This window comes from Lissotriton helveticus, chromosome 3_2, assembly GCF_964261635.1.
Source record: "Lissotriton helveticus chromosome 3_2, aLisHel1.1, whole genome shotgun sequence".
Classification (NCBI taxonomy): domain Eukaryota; kingdom Metazoa; phylum Chordata; class Amphibia; order Caudata; family Salamandridae; genus Lissotriton; species Lissotriton helveticus.
In genome coordinates, this window is record NC_136062.1 from 366148771 (window position 1) to 366170291 (window position 21521).

General features: G+C 49.4%; 1 protein-coding gene across 1 annotated transcript in view; it reads right to left on the minus strand.

Moving 5' to 3' along the window:
- Positions 1-21228, minus strand: part of FGF4 (fibroblast growth factor 4) — a 40417-nt gene extending 19189 nt beyond the window's left edge. Inside the window, exon 1 of the mRNA XM_078684667.1 lies at positions 20931-21228. Coding sequence (XP_078540793.1) covers positions 20931-21228 — 298 coding nt within the window. The remainder of the gene's footprint in view (positions 1-20930) is intronic.
- Positions 21229-21521: the final 293 nt, after the last annotated feature.

Here is a 21521-nt window from a genome sequence, read left to right on the forward strand (position 1 = left end):
AGCGTACTGGATCCTTTTCTTGCCGTTATGGCGAACATGGGGCGTTTTAGATGCTGATTACTTTTTGGGGTGTCGGCCTAGGTGCAGGTTTGGGGGGCTCGAGCGGACGGTACGGGCGTTATAGGCGTGAACAGGGAAAGCGTCTCGTTTAGGCCGCGGGCATTTCAAGGGCGTTTGGGGGTCGTGCGTGGGTGAGAGGTACGTTCTTGGTAGTGGGTTTTTTCCTGGCGGACAGGCGCTGGGGGGTGACGCACTGCATGGAGGACTTCTCCCTGGGCGCCAGAGAGGACGCACAGTCCCATGTCGGTGTGGTCATTCTCCGTAGTGAGCTCGACTCCATGGTCAGGGAGCACGCCCGACGGAGGACAGGGGGGTCGCAACGCGCGGTGGGGTCTGATGCGGAACGGTGACGCAGCCATGTCGGGAGCGGCGGGGTATGGTGGGTGACGGGGGTGTTGGGGGCACTGCGGCAGGGTTTTTTTCCTGGCGGACGGGCTCCGGTGTGGGACGCACCATCCGGAGGGCTTCTCTCTGGTGGGACGGCCGGTTTCGGCGGTCTGCCTGCAGGCGCTGGGCGACTTCCCAGGCCTTGTGTTGACAGGGGGGGGGCCTGGGCGCCAGAGAGAGGGCACGGCCCCTTTTCGGTGCGGTCATACTTCGTAGGGAGCTCGATTCCGCGGCCTGGAAGCACGCCCCAGGGGTGACGTTGACTGAGGGCATGGCCCTATACCTTTAGTGATGGAGGGCATGGCCCTATGCATTGGTGACGGAGGGCATGGCCCTATGCATTGGTGTCGAGGGCATGGCCCTATGCATTGGTAATGGAGGGCATGGCCCTATACATTGGTGACGGAGGGCATGGCCCTATGCATTGGTGACGGGGGCATGGCCCTGTGCATCGGTGACGGAGGGCATGGCCCTCTGCATTGGTGACGGAGGGCATGGACCTGTGCATTGGTGACGGAGGGCATGGCCCCATGCATGGGTGACGGAGGGCATGGCCTTATGCATGGGTGTCGGAGGGCATGGCCCTATACATTGGTGACAGAGGGCATGGCCCTATACGTTGGTGACGGAGGGTATGGCCCTATACGCGGGTGACGGAGGGCATGGCCCTATACATTGGTAACGGAGGGCATGGCCCTATACATTGGTGACGGAGGGCATGGCCCTATACGTGGTGACGGAGGGCATGGCCCTATACACTGGGACAGAGGGCATGGCCATATGGTTAGGGGGGAGGACCTGCCGGCGGTACGAAGGCATTGACCTGACAGCACGGTGTTGAAGGGGGTCCGCGGCACGCATATGGTTCGGGGTGTGGTCCGGCCGGCTGGGCCATGCGGCACGTCCCGTGTTTAAGCGATGGGGAGTCCTAGGGGGGGGTCGAGGACCGTTAGCACGTCCCTCGAGTGGCGGTTCTTCCTAATATATGGGGGAAGAGTAGGAAATCTGTTTGGGTTATCGGGGGGTAGGTCAAGCACAATAAAGTATTTAGCCAGGTGGACAGGCAAATTGACGTTATGCTAATTGTTACTGTTTGTGGATTGTGGGAATCAGTTAGGGGAGGGGGTGGGGGTGAGTCAGGAAATTGCATATTTATGAGGTTTAGATTGTACGGCGCAGGCCAAGGATGTTATTGTGTAGGATGCACCTGCTTCCAATAAAGCGGCCTTTGTCACACCTACATTGAGTCTCAGGTGGTGCTTTTCTTCCCCCCCCTCCCTTTCCCCAATGGGGGTCCTGGGGGGGGGGCGGCCGACCAAAGGGAGGCCTGCCCCGCCCGGGGGAATTTGGGGCCGGGGAAAGGGGGGGGGGTGGAGCTGGCGCCGCCCGGGGGCGGGTTTGGGTGTTTTTGGTAGTTTTTGGGCTGGGGGCGGGGCTTTGTTGGGCTCCTTTTGGGCTGGTTTTTGGTATCCGGACGGTCACGCGGTGGAGACACCATTTTAAGGGTGGTGTCTCGGCCGCCGGGCAGGGGGTGGCGGTTGGACAAATTTTTTCCCTCCCTCCCTCCCTGGGTCATGTTATAGGGGGGGGCCCAAGGGCAGGTATTCTCCTTTTTCAGGGGAGTTCTTTTTCGGGGGAGTTTTGGGGTGCCGGGGGATTTTGGGCATGTTTTGTTGGAGGCTGGTGCAAAAGGGGGTTTTATGATTGGGTGGGGGGTTTCGCATGTCGCTGGAGCAGGTGTGGGGTGCATTCTGCATGTGGGGGCGGTTCTTCCTAATATATGGGGGAAGAGTAGGAAATCTGTTTGGGTTATGGGGGGTAGGTCAAGCACAATAAAGTATTTAGCCAGGTGGACAGGCAAATTGACGTTATGCTAATTGTTACTGTTTGTGGATTGTGGGAATCAGTTAGGGGAGTGGGTGGGGGTGAGTCAGGAAATTGCATATTTATGAGGTTTAGATTGTACGGCGCAGGCCAAGGATGTTATTGTGTAGGATGCACCTGCTTCCAATAAAGCGGCCTTTGTCACACCTACATTGAGTCTCAGGCGGTGCTTTTCTTCCCCCCCCTCCCTTTCCCCAATGGGCCCCAATGTCATACCAGAGCAAGCATGTATACCATCCGTATCATAACAGGAAACCCTCCCGGGTGATACTGCGCTCTTTACATCTCCATAATATATCATAACAAAACATAACATAACATTAACTAACATCTTTACGCAGTGTAGTATCAAATAGCATACATTTAAATCATGGCACGCAAAAATGGACTGCCACATTAAATCACAGCACGGCAAGTCGTTTTTGGACAAAATATGTCCTACTGACTCATTGTCACCGTATAATGATGACATAGTTCTAAAATAATATGTCAAACAATGACTCACTGTAACCGTATCATGATGACATAGTTCTAAAATATCCGATCAATAACATGACGTAGCATAACATAAAATTACAACTTAACAGGCCGTTACATAAAATATAAACCTAGACAATATAAAATATTAGGGCATAACATAAAATACAAATATGCAATACCAATAAAATATAACCAGGTAAAGTTACATAGAACTAAAGTACGACATAGCATACAAAGACAACCATGTCAAACATGACATATCGCATCATTCCACTCTTTATTGTTATCATACAACCTAACAAAATATCAAGGGTAAGAAGACTGACCATTCGATAAATGAGGATATACCATATCCTAATGGAATAACAAAGCATTGTATAGACGACGACAGCCTGTAGCATACTGTATGGAACGTACCGTTTGCTGCGACGATCCCCGCAGTCAGAGCCGTCACACTCCCAGGGTAAGGGCGCTCGGGTGGGGGAGGGGGGAAGAAGAGGGGGCCTGGGGTGACGACGCGTCTGAACACAGGTTTCAGTAGCTGCCCCTCAATGCCCGTGTCCCCAGATGTGCATCGCGCGCAGTGCTCTCTGCATCCGAAATCACGCCACCTGCATTCCTGGCGCGAGCCACTGTGCGTTCCATTCTCGCGAGATCTGGGCCGCGCACGCAAGGCAGGGTTTACTGGAGTGAGCGCCTGCTGCAGAGATGCATGTGTAACCTGCAGACCACGGTTCGACCGGTACTATCCTATACAAAGTACAGCGTCCAGATATATGCCCTTTCTGTCCTATTGGTACAAAAGGGGGTGGTGATGGACGGAGCATCTGAACCAATCAAACACTCATACCCAGTCAAAAGATCTGGGTTTGATCCATCACCGTTCTTTAGCCCACTCTGCCACCCCAGTTCAGACATGGCCATATGCAAATCAGTCTGACCCTGTGCCTCATGGGAACAGTCCAGCCCGAACTACCAAGCCATACCTTCCCTGGACCGGACACAAGCTTCCGAGGACCAGTTTCTGGCATTTCAGCCGTCTTCAGCCTGGCTTGCTTGAATCCAGTGGCAAAGTGAGCTAGGGACTCACGTCTGAGCATACCCTGCCACACTTATGGCGGCCAAAGCGGTCCATCACCACCCCCTTTTGTACCTTTCTTTCCTATTGGTAGTAGAGTACTCCTAAGCAGTTGCGGTCGGCAGTAGGTGTTTCTGTAGGGCGGTGACGTGAGGAGGGGGAGGGACAGGGTGGGGGGTAGTAATGTATGGATTACGGAGTTTTACAGGTAAGTAAACATTTAAATAAATAAAACGAATTTCGTTGCGCGCACTGCATCACATTTGGTGATGCAGTACGCGCAACGAAATTCGTTTTATTTATTTAAATGTTTACTTACCTGTAAAACTCCGTAATCCATACATTACTACCCACTACCCTGCCCCTCCCCCTGCCCACGTCACCGCCCTACAGAAACACCTACTGCTGACCGCTACTGCTTCTGAGGCATGCCAGTACTGTCCTATTAGAAGTAGAGCACTCCTGGGACACACCTTTACTGTCCTATTAGAAGTAGAGCACTCCTGGGACATGCCAGTACTGTCCTATTACAAGTAGAGCACTACTGGGACATGCCAGTACTGTCCTATTGGAAGTAGAGTACTCCTTGGACATGCCAGTACTGTCCTATTAGTAGTAGAGTACTCCTGAGGCATGCCAGCACTGTCCTATTAGAAGTAGAGCACTCCTGGGACCAGCCTGTACTGTCCTATTAGAAGTAGAGTACTCCTTGGACATGCCAGTACTGTCCTATTAGAAGTAGGACATGCCAGTACTGTCCTATTAGTAGTAAGGTACGCCAGGTAGATGCCAGTACTGTCCTATTAGAAGCATAGCACTCCTGAGACGTGCCTGTACTGTTCTATTAGAGTACTACTGGGACATGCAGGTACTACCTGCTGGAAGTAGAATATTCCTGACTTGCACCATTATTACCTTTCTGGGAGTATAGCTCTCCTGACACGCACCAGTACTACCTGCTGGGAGTATATCACTCCTGAAACATGCCAGTACAACCCTGCTGGGAGTATAGCACTCCTGACACACACCAATACTACCCTGCTGGGGGTATAGCACTCCAGATATACACCATTACTACCCCACTGGGAGTATAGCATTCATGACAAGCACCATTACTACCCTTCTGGGGGTATAGCACTCCTGACACGCACCATTACTACCCTTCTGGGGGTATAGCACTCCTGACACGCACAACTACTACCCTACTGGGAGTAGCATTCATGACACGCACCATTACTACCCAGCTGGGAGCATAGCACTCCTAATACGCACAATCACAACCCCGCTGGGAGTATAGCACTCCTGACACGCACCATTACTACCCTGCTGGGAGTATAGCATTCCTGAGACACACCATTACTACCCTGCTGGGCGTACAGCACTCCTGACACGCACCATTACGACCCTGCTGGGAGTATAGCACCCTTGATATGCACCACTACTACCCTGCTGGGAGTATAGCACTCCTGACACACCATTATTACCCTGCTGGGAGTATAGCACCCATGACACGCACCATTACTACCCTGCTGGGAGTATATCATTCATGATACGCACCATTACTACCCAGCTGGGAGTATAGCATTCATGACACGTACCATTACTACCCTGCTTGGAGTATAGTACTCCTGACGAACCATTACTACCCTGCTGGGAGTGTAGCATTCCTGAGACACCCCATTACTATCCTGCTGGGTGTACAGCACTCCTGACACGCACCATTATGACCCTGCTGGGAGTATAGCACCCCTGACAAGTACCACTACTACCCAGCTGGGAGTATAGCATTCATGACACGCACCATTACTACCCTGCTTGTAGTATAGTACTCCTGACAAACCATTACTACCCTGCTGGGAGTATAGCACCACTGACATGCACCATTATTACCCTGCTGAAGTATAGTACTCCCAAGGCGGACCATTACTACCCTACTGGGAGTATAGCACTTCTGACAAGAACCATTACTACCCTGCTGGGAGTATAACACTAGTCAAGTCAAGTCAAGTCAGAATTTATATAGCGCACTACATACCCCGAGGGTCTCAAGGCGCTTGAGGAAGGGGGGGGAGGTTTACTAATCGAATATCCAGGTTTTAAGCTATTTTCTGAAGGCTAGGTGGTTTTGAGTGAGGCATAGGTGGGTGGGAAGGGAATTCCAGGTTTTGGCCACTAAGTAGGAGAAGGATCTTCCCCCCATGGTGGCTCTGTGGATGCGCGGCACAGCGGCGAGGGTTTGGTTGGACGAACGCAGCTGGCGGGTGGGGGTGTAAAAGGAAAGGCGCGTGTTGAGACAGTCAGGTCCACATTCGTATAGGGCTTTGTGTGTGTGGGTGAGGAGACGGAATGTTATCCTCTTGTTGACGGGGAGCCAGTGAAGGTCTTTCAGGTGAACGGAAATGTGGTCTGTGCGGGGGATGTCTAGTATGAGTCTGGCAGAAGCATTTTGGATGCGTTAGAGTTTTTTCTGCAGTTTCGCGGTAGTACCGGCGTAAAGGGTGTTTCCGTAGTCCAGACGGCTTGTAAACAGTGCGTGGGTGACCGTTTTTCTTGTTTCGGTGGGGATCCAGCGAAAGGTTTTTTTGAGCATGCGTAGGGTGTTGAAGCATGATGATGAGACGGCGTTGACTTGTCTGGTCATCGAGAGCGAGGAGTCCAGGATGATGCCCAGGTTCCGTGCGTGGTCCGTCGGTATGGGGGCTTTTCCTAGGGCCCGTTGGCCACCAAGAGTCGTCCCAGGCGGAAGGGGGTGCGCCTAAGATAAGGACTTCCGTTTTGTCCGAGTTCAGTTTTAGACGGCTGTGCTTCATCCACTGGGCTACTTCTTTCATCCCTTCATGTAGGTTGGTTTTGGCGGAGATTGGGTCTTTGGTGAGTGAGAGGATCAGCTGAGTGTCATCAGCGTAGGAGATGATGTTGAGGTTGTGTTGACGTGCGATGGTTGCGAGGGGGCTCATGTAGACGTTGAAGAGGGTGGGGCTGAGTGATGATCCTTGCGGGACGCCGCAGATGACTTCGGTGGCCTCTGACTTAAAAGGGGGGAGGCGGACTCTCTGAGTTCTTCCAGCGAGGAACGAGATGATCCAGTCTAATGCTTTTCCTTGAATTCCGATGTTTCTCAGGCGTTGTATCAGGGTGCTATGGCAGACTGTGTCGAAGGCTGCAGAGAGGTCAAGGAGGATGAGGGCGACTGTGTCTCCGTTGTCCAGTAGAGTTCGAATGTCGTCTGTTGCTGCGATGAGGGCGGTCTCGGTACTGTGTTTGGCTCGGAAGCCAGACTGTGAGGAGTCGAGTGATTTGTTGGTTTCGAGGAAGGCGGCGAGCTTATTGTTGACGGCTTTCTCAATGACGTTGGCAGGGAATGGGAGGAGCGAGATGGGGCGGTGATTTTTGAGTTCGGTGGGGTCAGCTGTGGGCTTCTTCAGAAGGGCGCTGAGTTCGGCGTGTTTCCAGCTTTCTGGGAATGTGGCGGAGTTGAGGGAGCAGTTGATGACGTCTCGGAGATGGGGTGCGATAATGGAGTTTGCTTTGTTGAAGATGTGATGGGGGCATGGGTCTGTAGGGGATCCTGAGTGGATGTAGTTCATTAGGCGAATGGTGTCTTCTGTGGTGATTGGGTTCCAGTTGAAAAGGTTATTCGGAGGAGTTACGGGTTCGTAGGTAAGTGAGGTTGACTGGTTTGCGGGTTGGTTGTCAAAGCTGTTATGAATGTCGGTGATTTTGTCATGGAAGAATGAGGCGAGGGAGTCGCAGAGGACTTGAGAGGGGGTGATGTCGTTTGAGCTGGCGGTGGGGTTGGTGAATTCTTTGATGATGTTGAAAAGTTCCTTGCTGTTGCGGGCGTTGTTGTCTAGTCGGTCTTTGAGTGCTGATTTCTTGGCTGTCCGGATTAGTTGGTGGTGTTTGCGGGTGGCGTTTTTGAAGGCGGCTTGGGTGATAGTGTTTGGGTCTTTTTTCCAAGTTTTCTCAAGGGAGCGACAGAGCTTCTTGGATTTCTTAAGGTCATCGTTGAACCAGGGGGCGTTCTTGCTTCCTTGCTTGATTTGATGTTTTTTCAATGGTGCTAGTTTGTCGGCGGTTTGGGTTAACCATTGTGTGAGGTTGATGGCGGCTTGGTTAGGGTTCGTTGAGTGGGCAGGGGTTTTTTGAAGAAGCGATGTGGAAATCTGGTCGATGGTGATTTTGTTCCAATTTCTTCGCAGAGTTGGTTGAGGGTGGTTGTGGGTCGTGGACTTATTGTAAATGAAGTGGATGCAACTGTGGTCCATCCAGTGGAGGGGTGTGGTGTGCGTGAAGGAGATATGCTTGCTGGAAGTGAAGATAGGGTCGAGTGTGTGTCCTGCATAGTATGTGGGGGTGTTAACAAGTTGTTTGAGTCCGAGATTGGCGAGGTTGTCCAGGAGGGTGGTAGTGTTACTGTTGTTGCTCTTTTCCAGGTGGAAATTGAGGTCTCCCAGTAGAATGTATTTTTCTGAGCGGAGGGCGTGTGGGGTGATGAAGTCAGTGATGTCTTCGCTGAATCTAGTACGGGGTCCTGGTGGCCTGTAGAGGAGGGTGCCTCTGAGTGTGGTCTTGGGGTCGGTGTGGATCTGGAAGTGAAGGTGTTCGGCGATAGCGAGGTTGTCTTCTGAGCTGGTTGAGACGCGGATGGTGTTCTTGTGGACGATGGCGATGCCTCCTCCTGTTTGGATGGAGCGTTCCTTACGGATGATCTTGTAGCCGTCCGGGATGGCTATGGCGATGTCTGGAGCTGAAGAGGCATTCATCCAGGTTTCTGTTAGGAAGGCGATGTCCGGAGAAATGGTGTCGAGTAGATGCCAAAGGTCGATGGCGTGTTTGTGAACCGAGCGGGTGTTGAGAAGGATGCATTTAAGGTGGTTGGTATTGGATCTTTGTTTGGTGTTTGTGGGTTTGGTGTGGGTCTTGCTGCAGGTGAATTTGCAGGAACGGCAGGTGAAGGGTCCATGGGTGTGTCCTGGTGCTGTTTGGGCGCAGTTAGGGAGTTGGCCCGGGTTAAGAGCTAAGAGGGTGGAGGCGTCGTATGTAGTGCGGGAGGGGTGGGTGATGCGGGGACCAGGGGGGCTGGCGCTAGGTGCGGGCCAGGCGCGGACGGGCGTAGACGGCCTTACCTTTGGCGCACCTTCGGCGCGACCGCTGCGCGTGGACGCTGCGCGAAAGTCCATCTGTCTCAAATGTATAGTGGAGGGGGGCGGGGCGTGGGAGGGGCAGCTGGGAGGCGGTAGCGAGGTGCAGGGAGGGTCAGGGACGGGCTAAAAACAAAATGGCAGTCAGGTAAACAAATGCTGCGAGGGTCTCCCACAACAAAAGCTATAATGATAATGGAGCGCTATGGGGGGCAAGATTATTTCAGGCCAGCAGAGGAAAGCGCTATACCAAGTGAAGCCAGAAAGCGTTGTACAGAGCAATTACGAAGCACACCACAATCAAAATACAATTGTAATAGGCAGCAAGGCACAGCAGCGTTACAGAGCGCGGCGCAGCTGTGTGTTTAAATAGTGTTAAATGCGAGGCAGAAATCAGCAATAGGTACGATACCAGGAGAGGAGAGGAGGTGGGGGAGCGACCGCTTCTGGAAGCAGCTACACTGCTGGGATTATAACATTCATGACACGCACCATTACTACCCTGCTGGGAGTATAGCATTCATGACACGCACCATTACTACCCTGCTGGTAGTATAGCACTACCCTGTTGGGAATATAGCATTCATGACACGCACCTTTAGTACCCTGCTGGTAGTATAGCATTCATGACACGCACCATTACTACCCTGCTGGCAGTATTGCACTCCTGACATGCACCATTAGTACCCTGCTGGGAGTCTAGTGCTCCTAAAACATGCCAGTACTACCCTGCTGGAAGTATAGCACTCCTAACACATGCCAGTTCTACCCTGCTGGGAGTATAGCACTCCTGAGAAGCGCCATTACTACTCTACTGGGAGTACAGCACTCCTGACAAGCACCATTACTACCCTGCTGGGAGTATAGCACTCCTGAAACGTGCCAGTACTATTATATTTAAAGTACAGTACCCCTTGTATATGTCAGTAATGTACTATTATAAGTATATCACTCCTGAGACGTGCTACTACCGTCCTGTTCAAATTACAGCACCTTGTCCGCACTGTGCAATCATTGAGAATGGCACCATGCACAGTGAAAGCAGTCTGTGCTTTCCTTTTCTGCTGCCCGAGTAGCTTTTTACTCGAGCGGCAGCTTTCTCAACGTGAACGGGCTGTTTCTCAACGTTAGCAGTCGCGAGCATATGCGACTACTCGCAATGAGAAACCTGACCCCCCTACTGCATTGAGCGGAGTTGTGGGTACACCCCGAGATCCGCATAACGTGGAGTACGGAATACTCTGCGGAGTTCACTGCCCGGGCTTAATTATAGCACCCTGTGTATGTGCCAGTTCCGTCCTATTAGAAGCATAGCACTCATGAGATGGGCCAGTACTATCCTGCTGGAAATATAGCACTCCTGACCACTGTTTACTGTAAGGTGCGCGCACGCTTACCTATCTCACCTCGAGCGCACAGTGTGGTGATGAATCGCACACCACTGAGTATAGCAGCAAGTGCCTCCTGCACTTGCTGAATTTCTTTTGTTAAAAGGGCACAGTTGCGGGGCAGATTGTGTGATTTGGGAAAGTATTCATGTTAATCGCAGTACCCATCATGCGCTGCAATTAACATGATTACTTTCATCCAGGCATACAATCTGCCCGCTCTCTTAAAGGGTGGTAGTGACAGAATCCGTGGCGAAGGTGGCCGTTAGGGGGCCACCAGCACTGAAGCCACCCTTGGCTCTATTTGCCACTGCCTGAGCCTCTGGCTCCTGGTGGGATATCTCATGGTTCTGGATTGAGTAGTTATTGAAAAGGCAAATTGTTCTTCACCCTTCCTTGAACGTAGCCTCTGTTCTGTACTTGAAAACAACTTTACTTGATGTTGCTTGTAAAATATCACCAAATAATTTTTTTTTCTTCATGCTGGATCTGCACTGTTTTACCTGCTCATGTAAGCCGGTTAGTCTGCATCTTGGGCCCTGTACTTGCCACATGCACTCTAGTGTTTTAAGGCACATAAACAGTGATAATGCAAATTCATTCAGAAAACTTTGTCAAAGATAGCACTTAATTTATTGAGGTTTAATAGCTCAAAAGAGCTCTAACATAAAACAAACATGTCGCCCTTTAACCTCTACGATGCGTATTGCGTTGGACGGCCCCCGGCGAGCGTGTGCGGAGGACGGCAGGGGGTCGTCTGAACCACGCACATATTATTTTTTTTCAAGCCGCGGCGAAGAGGATAAAGAAATGTGACAGCAAACGGTGGATCCAATTAGAATTCATTGTTTCTAGCTCCACATTAAGATGCGCCATGTATCTCTAGATCATAATTTAAGAGTAAAACTGGCCTCATGTTCAGAGAGTCCAAAATGTGATAAGTCTCTTTTGGAAGTACAGAAATGAATGCCAGTCACATGGACTGAGATTTGTTCCCTCCATGTAAAATGCTACGTACCATAAAATGCCAGAGTGTGCTTTGTCCAAAATGACAAGATAATCTAAATGTTGAGTAAACCCAGCTGGAAAGCCATCAACACTAGGAGTTATGTTGTTAGCCACCAGCCTAACTTTTGCATACTGCAAAGTATAGATTAGAGAGTTTTGATTTTTCCCCAGCAATTCATTATCCTAATGTTGCAAAAAGGGTTCATTTGGGTACAAAGCGGTTCTTATTAAAGAGATACCCTAACCATGGTGTTACATTTTAGATTCCGAGTTTGTGCTTCTCCAAATAAAGCAATATTAAACTATACTGTCTATCAGTATGAATGACATGTTGTGCCTACACCTTGCAGTCCTCTGCCATATGTTACATTTCTTAAACACTGATTTCATACCTATGATAGATTGTCTCTGTTTAATGTGTGTGCAATGCAAAGTAGACGCTACACTGGTATGAGCGTGGCTATAAACAAATGAAATGCATCTGAGAGAGAGTGGTAATGGAGACTTGGGGGCCACTGTTGAAGGGTAATAGTGAGGGAATCCCAGGCAGAGTTGGTCATTGGGGGCGTCAACAAACTTTGTCGCACAAGCCGCCACCAGCTCTAAGGCCGTCCCCGTGCGGGCATATTGTGTGCCTCTGAGAAAGCTATCATCTTAATTGCAGCACATGACAGGCGCGGCGATTTACAAGAATACTCACAATCTGCACTTGACATTTGTCACTGCATCCACATGCGCGGTCAGGTTCCTGGCGCACATAGCCGTGGCTGCAGCGCACAGAGACCTGACACTGCTGCACACAGAGGAAAACAATTAGAGGGAACATTGCTCCTGACGCAGGCCAGTACTGTCCTATTCAAAATACAGCAGTCCTGAGATGTGCCAGTTCTGTCCTAGTTAAAGAACTCCTGAGATGTACTTATTGGGTCCTGTACAAAATAACCCCCCCCCCCCCCCGATCTGTGGAAGTACTGTCACGCTTAACATATATCACTTCTGCAACATATCTGTGCTCACTTATCCAATGTGCAGCATGCCTGAAATGTGCCACTACTGTCCTAATCAAAGTATAGCAATGCTCGGTTGATCCAGTGCTGTCCTTTTAGAAGGATATGACTTCTGGGACACGGCAGTACTCTCCTATTCGTAGTGTACCACTTCTGAGGGGTGCCAGTACTGTCCTATACAAATCCAGCATTCTTAAATGTACTAGTGCTGTCCTAATCTAATTGCAACACTCCTGAGATGTGTCAGTACTGTCCTGTTCTAAATCTGGCATTCCTGGGATTGGCTAGTACAATCCTATTAGAAGAATAACACTTTTTAGACATGACAGTACTGCCCTGTTAGAAGCATGGTACTGATGCATGCCAGTGCACCAGTACCATGTAAAGAACAGCCCTCCTGAGATGTGTCAGTACTGTCCTGGTACTGTCCTAGTAAGCGTATAGCATTCTTGGGTTGGGTCAGTACCGCCCTGTTCAATGCATAGCTCTCCAGAGACATACCAGTACTATTCTAATCAAAATTACCCAGTCCGTCAGGCTCCCCCTCCCCCAGTAATACCTCACCCTCCATGCTCAGCCACCCAACATCCGCAGGACACTCAACCCCCCTCCTCCTCCCCCTCCTCCAACCTCCTCACCTTCCTTAACACCAAGCTACGACAGCCTACAGCAATCACCCCCACGCCAGCAGGCAGCCTTCAGACAACGAGCCACTTCCCCTCAAGTCTCCCTACATCCCTCAATCCACCCCTGTCCAAGCACCCCCCTGTCCTCCTCCCTTCCTCCCCCCTGTCTAAACCCCCGCCGGACCCTCCCCTGAACACCTCCCCCGTCCTTCACCCTATCTCCCAACCCACCCTGAACACCCCCCCCTACTTCACCCTGACCCCTATCTCCCAACCCACTCAGAACACCCCCCCGTCCTTCACCCTGACCCCTATCCCCCAACCGACCCTCTCGAACCCTAGCACTCTCGGACCCACCGCGGATGCCTACATCCCCTTCCTTGAGGCCATATCAAAACGCCTCGCAGCCCTGGAAAACCAGGTCAACACTATCACCCATGGTCTTTCAGAAATCATCTCTAACCTTGGAATAGTCTGTAATCCCCACAAACTCTCCCCCCGGACCTCCCCCCACGTCAAAACGTCCTCCATTTCCTCTCCCACTCCAGTGGGCTCAAATCACCCGACCGCCAGGCCCCTTAGATCAAAAACTCCTATGTCAGACAGGGAAGCAGCCTTACTTGCCGCCACTTATGACTCCTCCCCTGCGGAGTCACCCAAATCTAAAATTCAAGTCATCACAGGTCACCGGAAAGACCGACCCATCGTCAATACACAGAGATTACCAGTCCTCACCGCTATACCTAGAGAGACTAAAGAGGGAACCACCAGTAATCAGGAGAAATTCACCAATTGCCTCCTAATCAACTGCAGATCGGCTTCTCTACACGCAACGGACCTAGCCGAAGCCATCCTCACACATGACATTGACGTTGCGTTCCTCACGGAGACTTGGCTTAATAAGACATCCCCTCCCTGCCTAGACATGCTGGTTCCACCTGGCTTCTCCCTCATCTCCAAAGATAGGATTGAACAACGAGGAGGTGGGGTCGCTATCATCCACAAGGACAGCTGGAGCATCACAGAAACCGCCTCCTTCGAATATGACTCCTTTGAATGCCTATCCACTGTCATCAAGACAAAAGCCAATGACTCTCTACTGTGCCACCTACTCTATCACCCCCCGGGCAGAAATAACGAGTTCGGAGACCAACTATCAAACCTGATTGCACAAGACTCACTGGACGACTCCAAAAACTTAATTCTTGGCGACCTGAACATCCGGTGGAATGAGACCCACAACCCTCTAATCAAATCGCTATCTAGCCTCCTTGACGAGAACAACCTCACCCAACATTGTACTGAGGAGACTCATTACAAAGGAGCCACACTGGACGCCATCATTGCCCAAAAGAATTCTATCACGGTCAACCACATACTACCAGTTGACTGGTCAGATCATCACATGATCTTATTCCACATCAATCACCCCATCATCTCGCTTAAACCTCCGCAAGTCCCGCCTAAATGGTCGAGAAACCTCTCCCAAGTACCCCAAGACATCTTGGAAGGTCAACTAAGCGCTCTTCTTTCAAATAACACTATGCACCTCTCGACCAACGACCTCGTCGACCACTACAACTCGGGGGTAGTCGCCATACTTGACAATCTAGCTCCTCTAAAGCTCAAAAGAAACCGAACCACTCCATCCAGAACCTGGTTCACTGCGGACCTCAACGCAGAAAGAAGAAACCTAAGAACCAAAGAAAGAAAGTGGAGAAACAACCCAACCGCCATTCTCCGCCTTCAACTAAAATCAGCCCGTAGGAAGTACAACAACCATATCAAAAACAAGAAATCCAGCTTCTTCCGCGAGGCATTGGTCAAATCCATAAACAGACCCAAAGAACTCTACAACATAATCAGACAACAAACAACAAAGCCCCTGCCCTCAACCCTACTGGCTTCCAAAGAACTCTGTGACAACTTTGCCAACTTCTTCATCGATAAAGTCCAAAAAATCGAACTATCTCTAGACATCAACAACCCACACCTCCAGAAGAGCTACTCGACCTCCCCAGTGGCACTCCCATCCGACTCCTTTCCCTCCCCCTGGCTAAGCTTTCGCCCCGTCCAGGAAACTGAGATAATCGCGCTGATCTCGACCGCCAAACCTTCAGCACACATCTCAGACCCCATCCCCCCATCTTTAATCAAACAAATGAAGCTTACCTTAGCGCCCATCTGGGGAAGAATCATAAACAGCTCCTTACAAAGCGGTGTGGTCCCCGATTGTCTAAAAATGGGACAAGTCACTCCTCTCCTGAAAAAACCCGGTCTCGACTCAACTGACTTGAACAATTTCAGACCAATATCTAACCTCCCTTTACTCTCGAAAACACTTGAACGCTGTGTACTCCTGCAACTGACGCAACACCTGGACAACATCAATCTCCTGGACCCCCTCCAATCTGGCTTCAGACAAGGCCGCAGCACTGAAACTGCGATGTTGAACATCATAGACGACATTCACGGATCTCTTGACGCTGACAAGTGCTGCCTCCTCATACTCCTTGATCTCTCAGCAGCGTTCGACACGGTGGACCACAAGCTCCTCATCATGACTCTTCAAGAAAGAGACGGCCTTGGCGAGGTAGTTCTCAAGTGGTTTTCCTCCTTTTTACACAACCGTTCGCAACTAATAAAAATCAAGAACTTCACCTCCGATACCCAGCAAGTCAACAAGGGTGTCCCTCAAGGATCGGTGCTCTCCCCCCAGCTCTTTAACATCTACATGGAACCACTCGCTAAGTTACTCAGGAACGCCAACATCAACTTCCACCTCTACGCGGACGACACGCAGATTTACCTGGAAATTTCCTCTCTTAAAGACATCCAGAGACTCAACGATGTCCTAAATGAAGTTCAAGACTGGCTGACAAAGAATCACCTGAAACTCAACCCCGATAAGACAGAAACACTCCTCATCTCAAACAAAGAAGATAACCCTCAAATCATCGAGTGGCTAAAGTCGATCGATGCTCTCAAGGGTAACCTCACGCTAGCCGACTCCGTTAAATCCCTGGGCTTCACCTTAGACCCTAAACTAACCCTGTCAAATCACATCAAGAACTCGGCGAAAAGCGCTTTCTTCAACCTCAGACTTTTGAACAAAATTAAACCTTACATTCCCAACAAGGACCTCAAACTAGCCACGCAATCTCTAGTTCTATCAAGACTGGACTATGGGAACTCAATCCTAACAGGCATCCCCAAATCCCACCTGGCTCCACTAAAAACAACACTTCACGCGGCAGCAAGAATGATCACAGGCTGCAAAAAATATGATCACATCTCCCCGGCTCTCAAAGAACTCGAATGGCTCCCTGTGGAAATGCGAAGTACCTTCAGAACGGCCTGCCTAACCCACAAGGCCCTCCACACCGGCAAACCGGAATACCTGGCTAACAAGCTCAAAAAAGTAGGCCAAGCCAGAAACTTGAGAAGCTCTAATTCCCTGCTGCTCATCCTACCAAAAACCAGAAGGAAAAGAACTGCGGATTGCTCTTTCTCAGGAAATGCCCCCAAAATATGGAACGCCATCCCCCGCACATCAGAACTCTACCGTCCTATGCAGAATTCAAGAGCCAACTTAAATCCTGATCCGCTCCCTTGGTTATGGATAACTTGGAGCTGCAAACGTCTCAGAATCCATGCGTTATTGTTGAATCCAGTACTGAGAAGCCCTGCTGTCCGAACTTTTCTTCTTTCCAAATTGTCTGTCGCCGATTGCTTTTATTGGGTTTGTTTCATGTTGTTCTCTTTTTCATGCCCACTACTGTGAAGCGCTCTGATACCTTCGGGTCTTGTTAGCGCTATAGAAAACTTCTAAATAAATAAAATAAATAAAAAGCTCTCTAGAAACATGCCAGTACTGTCCTATTAGAAATATAGGACTGTTAGGATGATATTTACACTTGTCAGAAATGGGATAGTACCAGCACTTCTCAGACAGACTACTACTGCGCATGAGAATGTACCAGCACTACTCAGACAGATTGCTTACACTGCATAAGACAGTACTAGCACTTCTCAGACAGACTGCTATATTCTGCACGAGACAGTACCAGCACTTCTTAGACAGACTGCGATTCTGTGCACGAGACAATACCAGCACTACTCAGACAGACTGTTATTCTCTGCATGAGACAGTACCAGCACTTCTTAGACAGACTGCGATTCTGTGCACGAGACAATACCAGCACTACTCAGACAGACTGTTATTCTCTGCATGAGACAGTACCAGCACTTCTTAGACAGACTGCTATTCTCTTCATGAGACAGTACCAGTACTTCTTAGGCAGACTGCTATATTCTGAATGAGGCAGTGCCAGCACTTCTCAGACAAACTGCTATATTATGAATGAGGCAGGGCCTTCATTTCACAGACAGGCTGCTATTTTCTGGAAGAGACAGTATAAGTACTACTAAGACAGACTGCTATACTGTGCATGAGACAGTACCAGCACTTCTTATACAGACTGCTATTCTCTGCATGAGACAGGATCAGCACTACTTAGACAGACTGCTATATTCTGAATTAGGCAGTACAAGCACTTCTCAGCCAGACTGCTATACTCTGCATGAGACAGTACCAGCACTTCTTAGAAAGCTTGCTATTCTCTGCATGAGACAGTACTAGCACTGTCTTCTTAGACAAACTGCTATTCTCTGCATGAGACAGTACCAGCACTTCTTAGACAGACTGCTATAGTGTGCATGAGACAGTACAAGCACTTCTCAGACAGACTGCTATATTCTGAATGAGGCAGTGCCAGCACTTCTTAGACAAACTGCTATATTCTGAATGAGGCAGGGCCTTCATGTCTCAGACAGACTGCTATTTTCTGGAAGAGACAGTATAAGCACTTCTTAGAGAGACTGCTGTACTCTGGGTGAGACAGTACCAGCACTTTTTAGACACGCTGCTATACTCTGCATGAGTCAATACCCGCACTTCTAAGAAAGACTGCTTTATTCGGGATAAGACAGCACTAGCACATCACGGATAAACTGCTGTCCTTTCAACTGGACAGTAGCAGCACTTCAAAGACGTGTATTTGTAGAGCGCACGTTTCCCGATTAGAGTCACTTGGCGCTGAATAACAGATGTTTATTTTTATCAACACCTAATTCAAAGGTACCAATTTGATAGATCTAAGAAGAATGAAAGTCCGAGAGGTTCTACCGGATTTCATACATTTCTGAAGTGGTTGCCTTCGTCGGTGAACCGCCGGTACCGGCCTCTCAGACAGGCTGAGGTGCTCGGAAGGGACGCGTCCCAGAAACAGGCGGCCTGAGTAGTCTGCCTAAGTGCCAGGACCCAGCATCTTAACCAGGCGGAGAATGACGTCAGCTGAAGCGATGCTCCATTTTATATAAACACATGGACATGACGCCCGGGTGTATGTTGTTCGATGCCTCAGGTGTGCGGTTTCTATCCAGTGATATTAAATATGACAGGTGTGAGCGAGAGGCAAGGACGTCGGTGGCAGAAAACGCTGCGATTCCAGATGCCAGCGCTGTGCTGGAGTGGCATGCAGCTCAGGGCGGAGCCTGGGGTAGTATGGCCACACCATGAATGAATGAATAAATGAACAGACCCGTAGAGCACGGCTCTCCTAAATGCTCCACTGCGACTCTAGAAGCAGTGGTGAGAAGTTATGTTACTATACCTAAACGAATGAATGAATTAATGAATGAATGAATGAATGAATGAAGGGCATTGTAGCTCATAGCTCACTGTTACTTCAAATGAATGATCGAATGAATAGACCAGTAGAGCCTAGCTCTGCAAACCATCCCTTTCATGTACAGAAGCACTAATGCGAGTTACTAGTACTTTAAATAGACGTATGAATGAATGAATGAATGAAGGAGGGGCGTGAAGAGCACCGCTCTTATTAGTAATTCAATGCAAATGTAGAGGCACTACTGAAAAACATTGCTACTCCGAATGAATGAATTAATGAATGGAGGTAGATGTACAGATCAAACCTGCCCGATGTCCCTAATGAAGTATAGGGCACCACTGAGTAGCACTACTATTGAAAATGAATGAATAGATGCATTGCAGAAATGAGTGAACGAACGACAGGCATGCCCTGTTGAAAGTGCAGCACTATTGCCGAAAATGTTGATACTGTGAATGAATGAAGGGTTGAGTGAGTGGAAGAATGAATGGGTGTGACAATTAGTGCAGGGCAGCCCTTCAGACTGATTCCTTGCACGCACAGATGCAAGTGTTTCACCTCTACTGAATGGATGCCTCTATGAATGGACGCCACTGTAGAGGTCGGTCACCTCGCAGCACTAGTGAGACGTGCAACACTAACAATGAATTAATTAATGAACGGATTCGTAAATCACATATGCTTCATTAGCAAAATAGCAGAATTGTTGGAAAGTAGTGGCGCTGTGAATGAAGAAAATTGTATAGCAGACCCCCTATGAAGCCGCCCCATTGATAGCATGATAGGATTGCAGAACAGTTTCGCCAATGTGTATGAATTGAAGAATGAATAAAGAGTCGAGCTTAGCGCTGTTCTTTGCACTGTGCCTCTCTGAGTACAGGAGACTTACGGAGAGCGGCGCAAACGCGAACAATAATGGTGACAAAAATATTAGACATCAGATTCGTATTATCAATGGTAATAATGCTGGATTTGCACTTTATGCTGTGTTTAGCGCTGCATACCGCACTAATCACGTTTCTAAGCGCTGTAAATAACAGGCACTTCGATGGCATAACACTGGTTTGCCACCTGCTCTCTTGATAGTACCATATATATACACACACATACGCACACACACACACACACACACATATATATATATATATATATATATATATATATATATATATATATATATATATATATATATATACATATATATATATATATATATATATATACATATATATATATATATACACGTGTGTGTGTATATATACATACTAAACTAACAAGTATTCATCAGCCCTATATAAAAGTACTCACCCAGCCCTATATACAGAAACTCACCCAGCCCTATACAAGTACTCCCCCAGCCCAATATACAAATACTCACCCAGCCCTATACAAGTACTCACCTAGCCCAATATACAAGTACTCACCCATTCATATATAATAGTAATCACCCAGCTCTATATGCAATGTGCTCACCCAGCCCTATATGCAAGTACTCACCCATCCTTATAATAGTACTCACCCAGCCCTACATACAGAAACTCACCCAGCCCTATACAAGTACTCCCCCAGCCCAATATACAAATACTCACCCAGCCCTATACAAGTACTCACCTAGCCCAATATACAAGTACTCACCCATTCATATATAATAGTAATCACCCAGCCCTATATGCAAGTACTCACCCATCCTTATAATAGTACTCACCCAGCACAATATACAAAGTTTAAAATATTTATTAAGCGCATCATACACCTGAGCGGTTTCTTGGCGCTGTACAAGTACTCACCCATCCTTATAAAAGTATTCACCGAGCCCTAGATACAAATACTCAGCCAGCACAATTTATAAGTATTCACCCAGCCCTATATAAGAGTACTCATCCAGCCCTATATAAAAATACCAACCAAGCCCTATATATACAAGTACTCACCCATCCCAATATATAAGTAATCACCCAGCCCTATTTACAAGTACTCAACCATCCTTATGTAAGAGTGCTCACCCAGCACATTATACAAGTACTCCCCCAGCCCTACATAAGAGTAATCACCCAGTCTTATATACGAGTACTCGCCCAGCCCTTTATATAAGTTGTCACTGACCCTTGCCCTGTAAACCCCGGTCCGGGCTCCTCGTGACCCATTTCCACCAATGAGATACACGGAGGCGCTTACTGTATCGGTTCTCGTTGTGCGTGCCCAGGATCCTGCCATCGGGCAGCACCTGGATGTGGAAGCCGATGCCCACGTTGCAGTAGAGTCGCCGCAGTCGCTTGATGCCCAGCAGATAGTCACTGTCGTGAGAGTTGTCGTGGCCCTCGCCGGGCAGGCGGCCCACGGAGCGGGAGAAGAGGGCGCCCCAGCGCCGCTGCAGGGTGCCGCCGGGCTGCTCGGGCGAGAGGGGCAGGCCGCCTGCCCCACTGGCGACCAGCCCCAGCAGCACGACGGGCAGGAATGCGGGTGGAAGGGTCATCCTGGTGGTCGTGGGCACACGTGGTCCGGCCAGAGTGGAAGGCTCTAAAAATACCCCACCCGGGCTGGACTTGCCCTGAGTCCGCAGTAAAAAGAGAAGCCCGGCTCTGCCGTCCAGGGGGAGCCGCACACTGTGCGCCTCTGCACGGAGACTCCTTGCACAGAGAGTGGGCTCGAGGGAGAGGGTGGGAGGGGGTGTCACCTCCAGGGGAGTTTATTCAAACTTGATCTTTGGCTGTCATGAGCTCTCGGGGCCTTGTCTGAGGTGCGGATCTTTAACACCAGCCCAGCCAT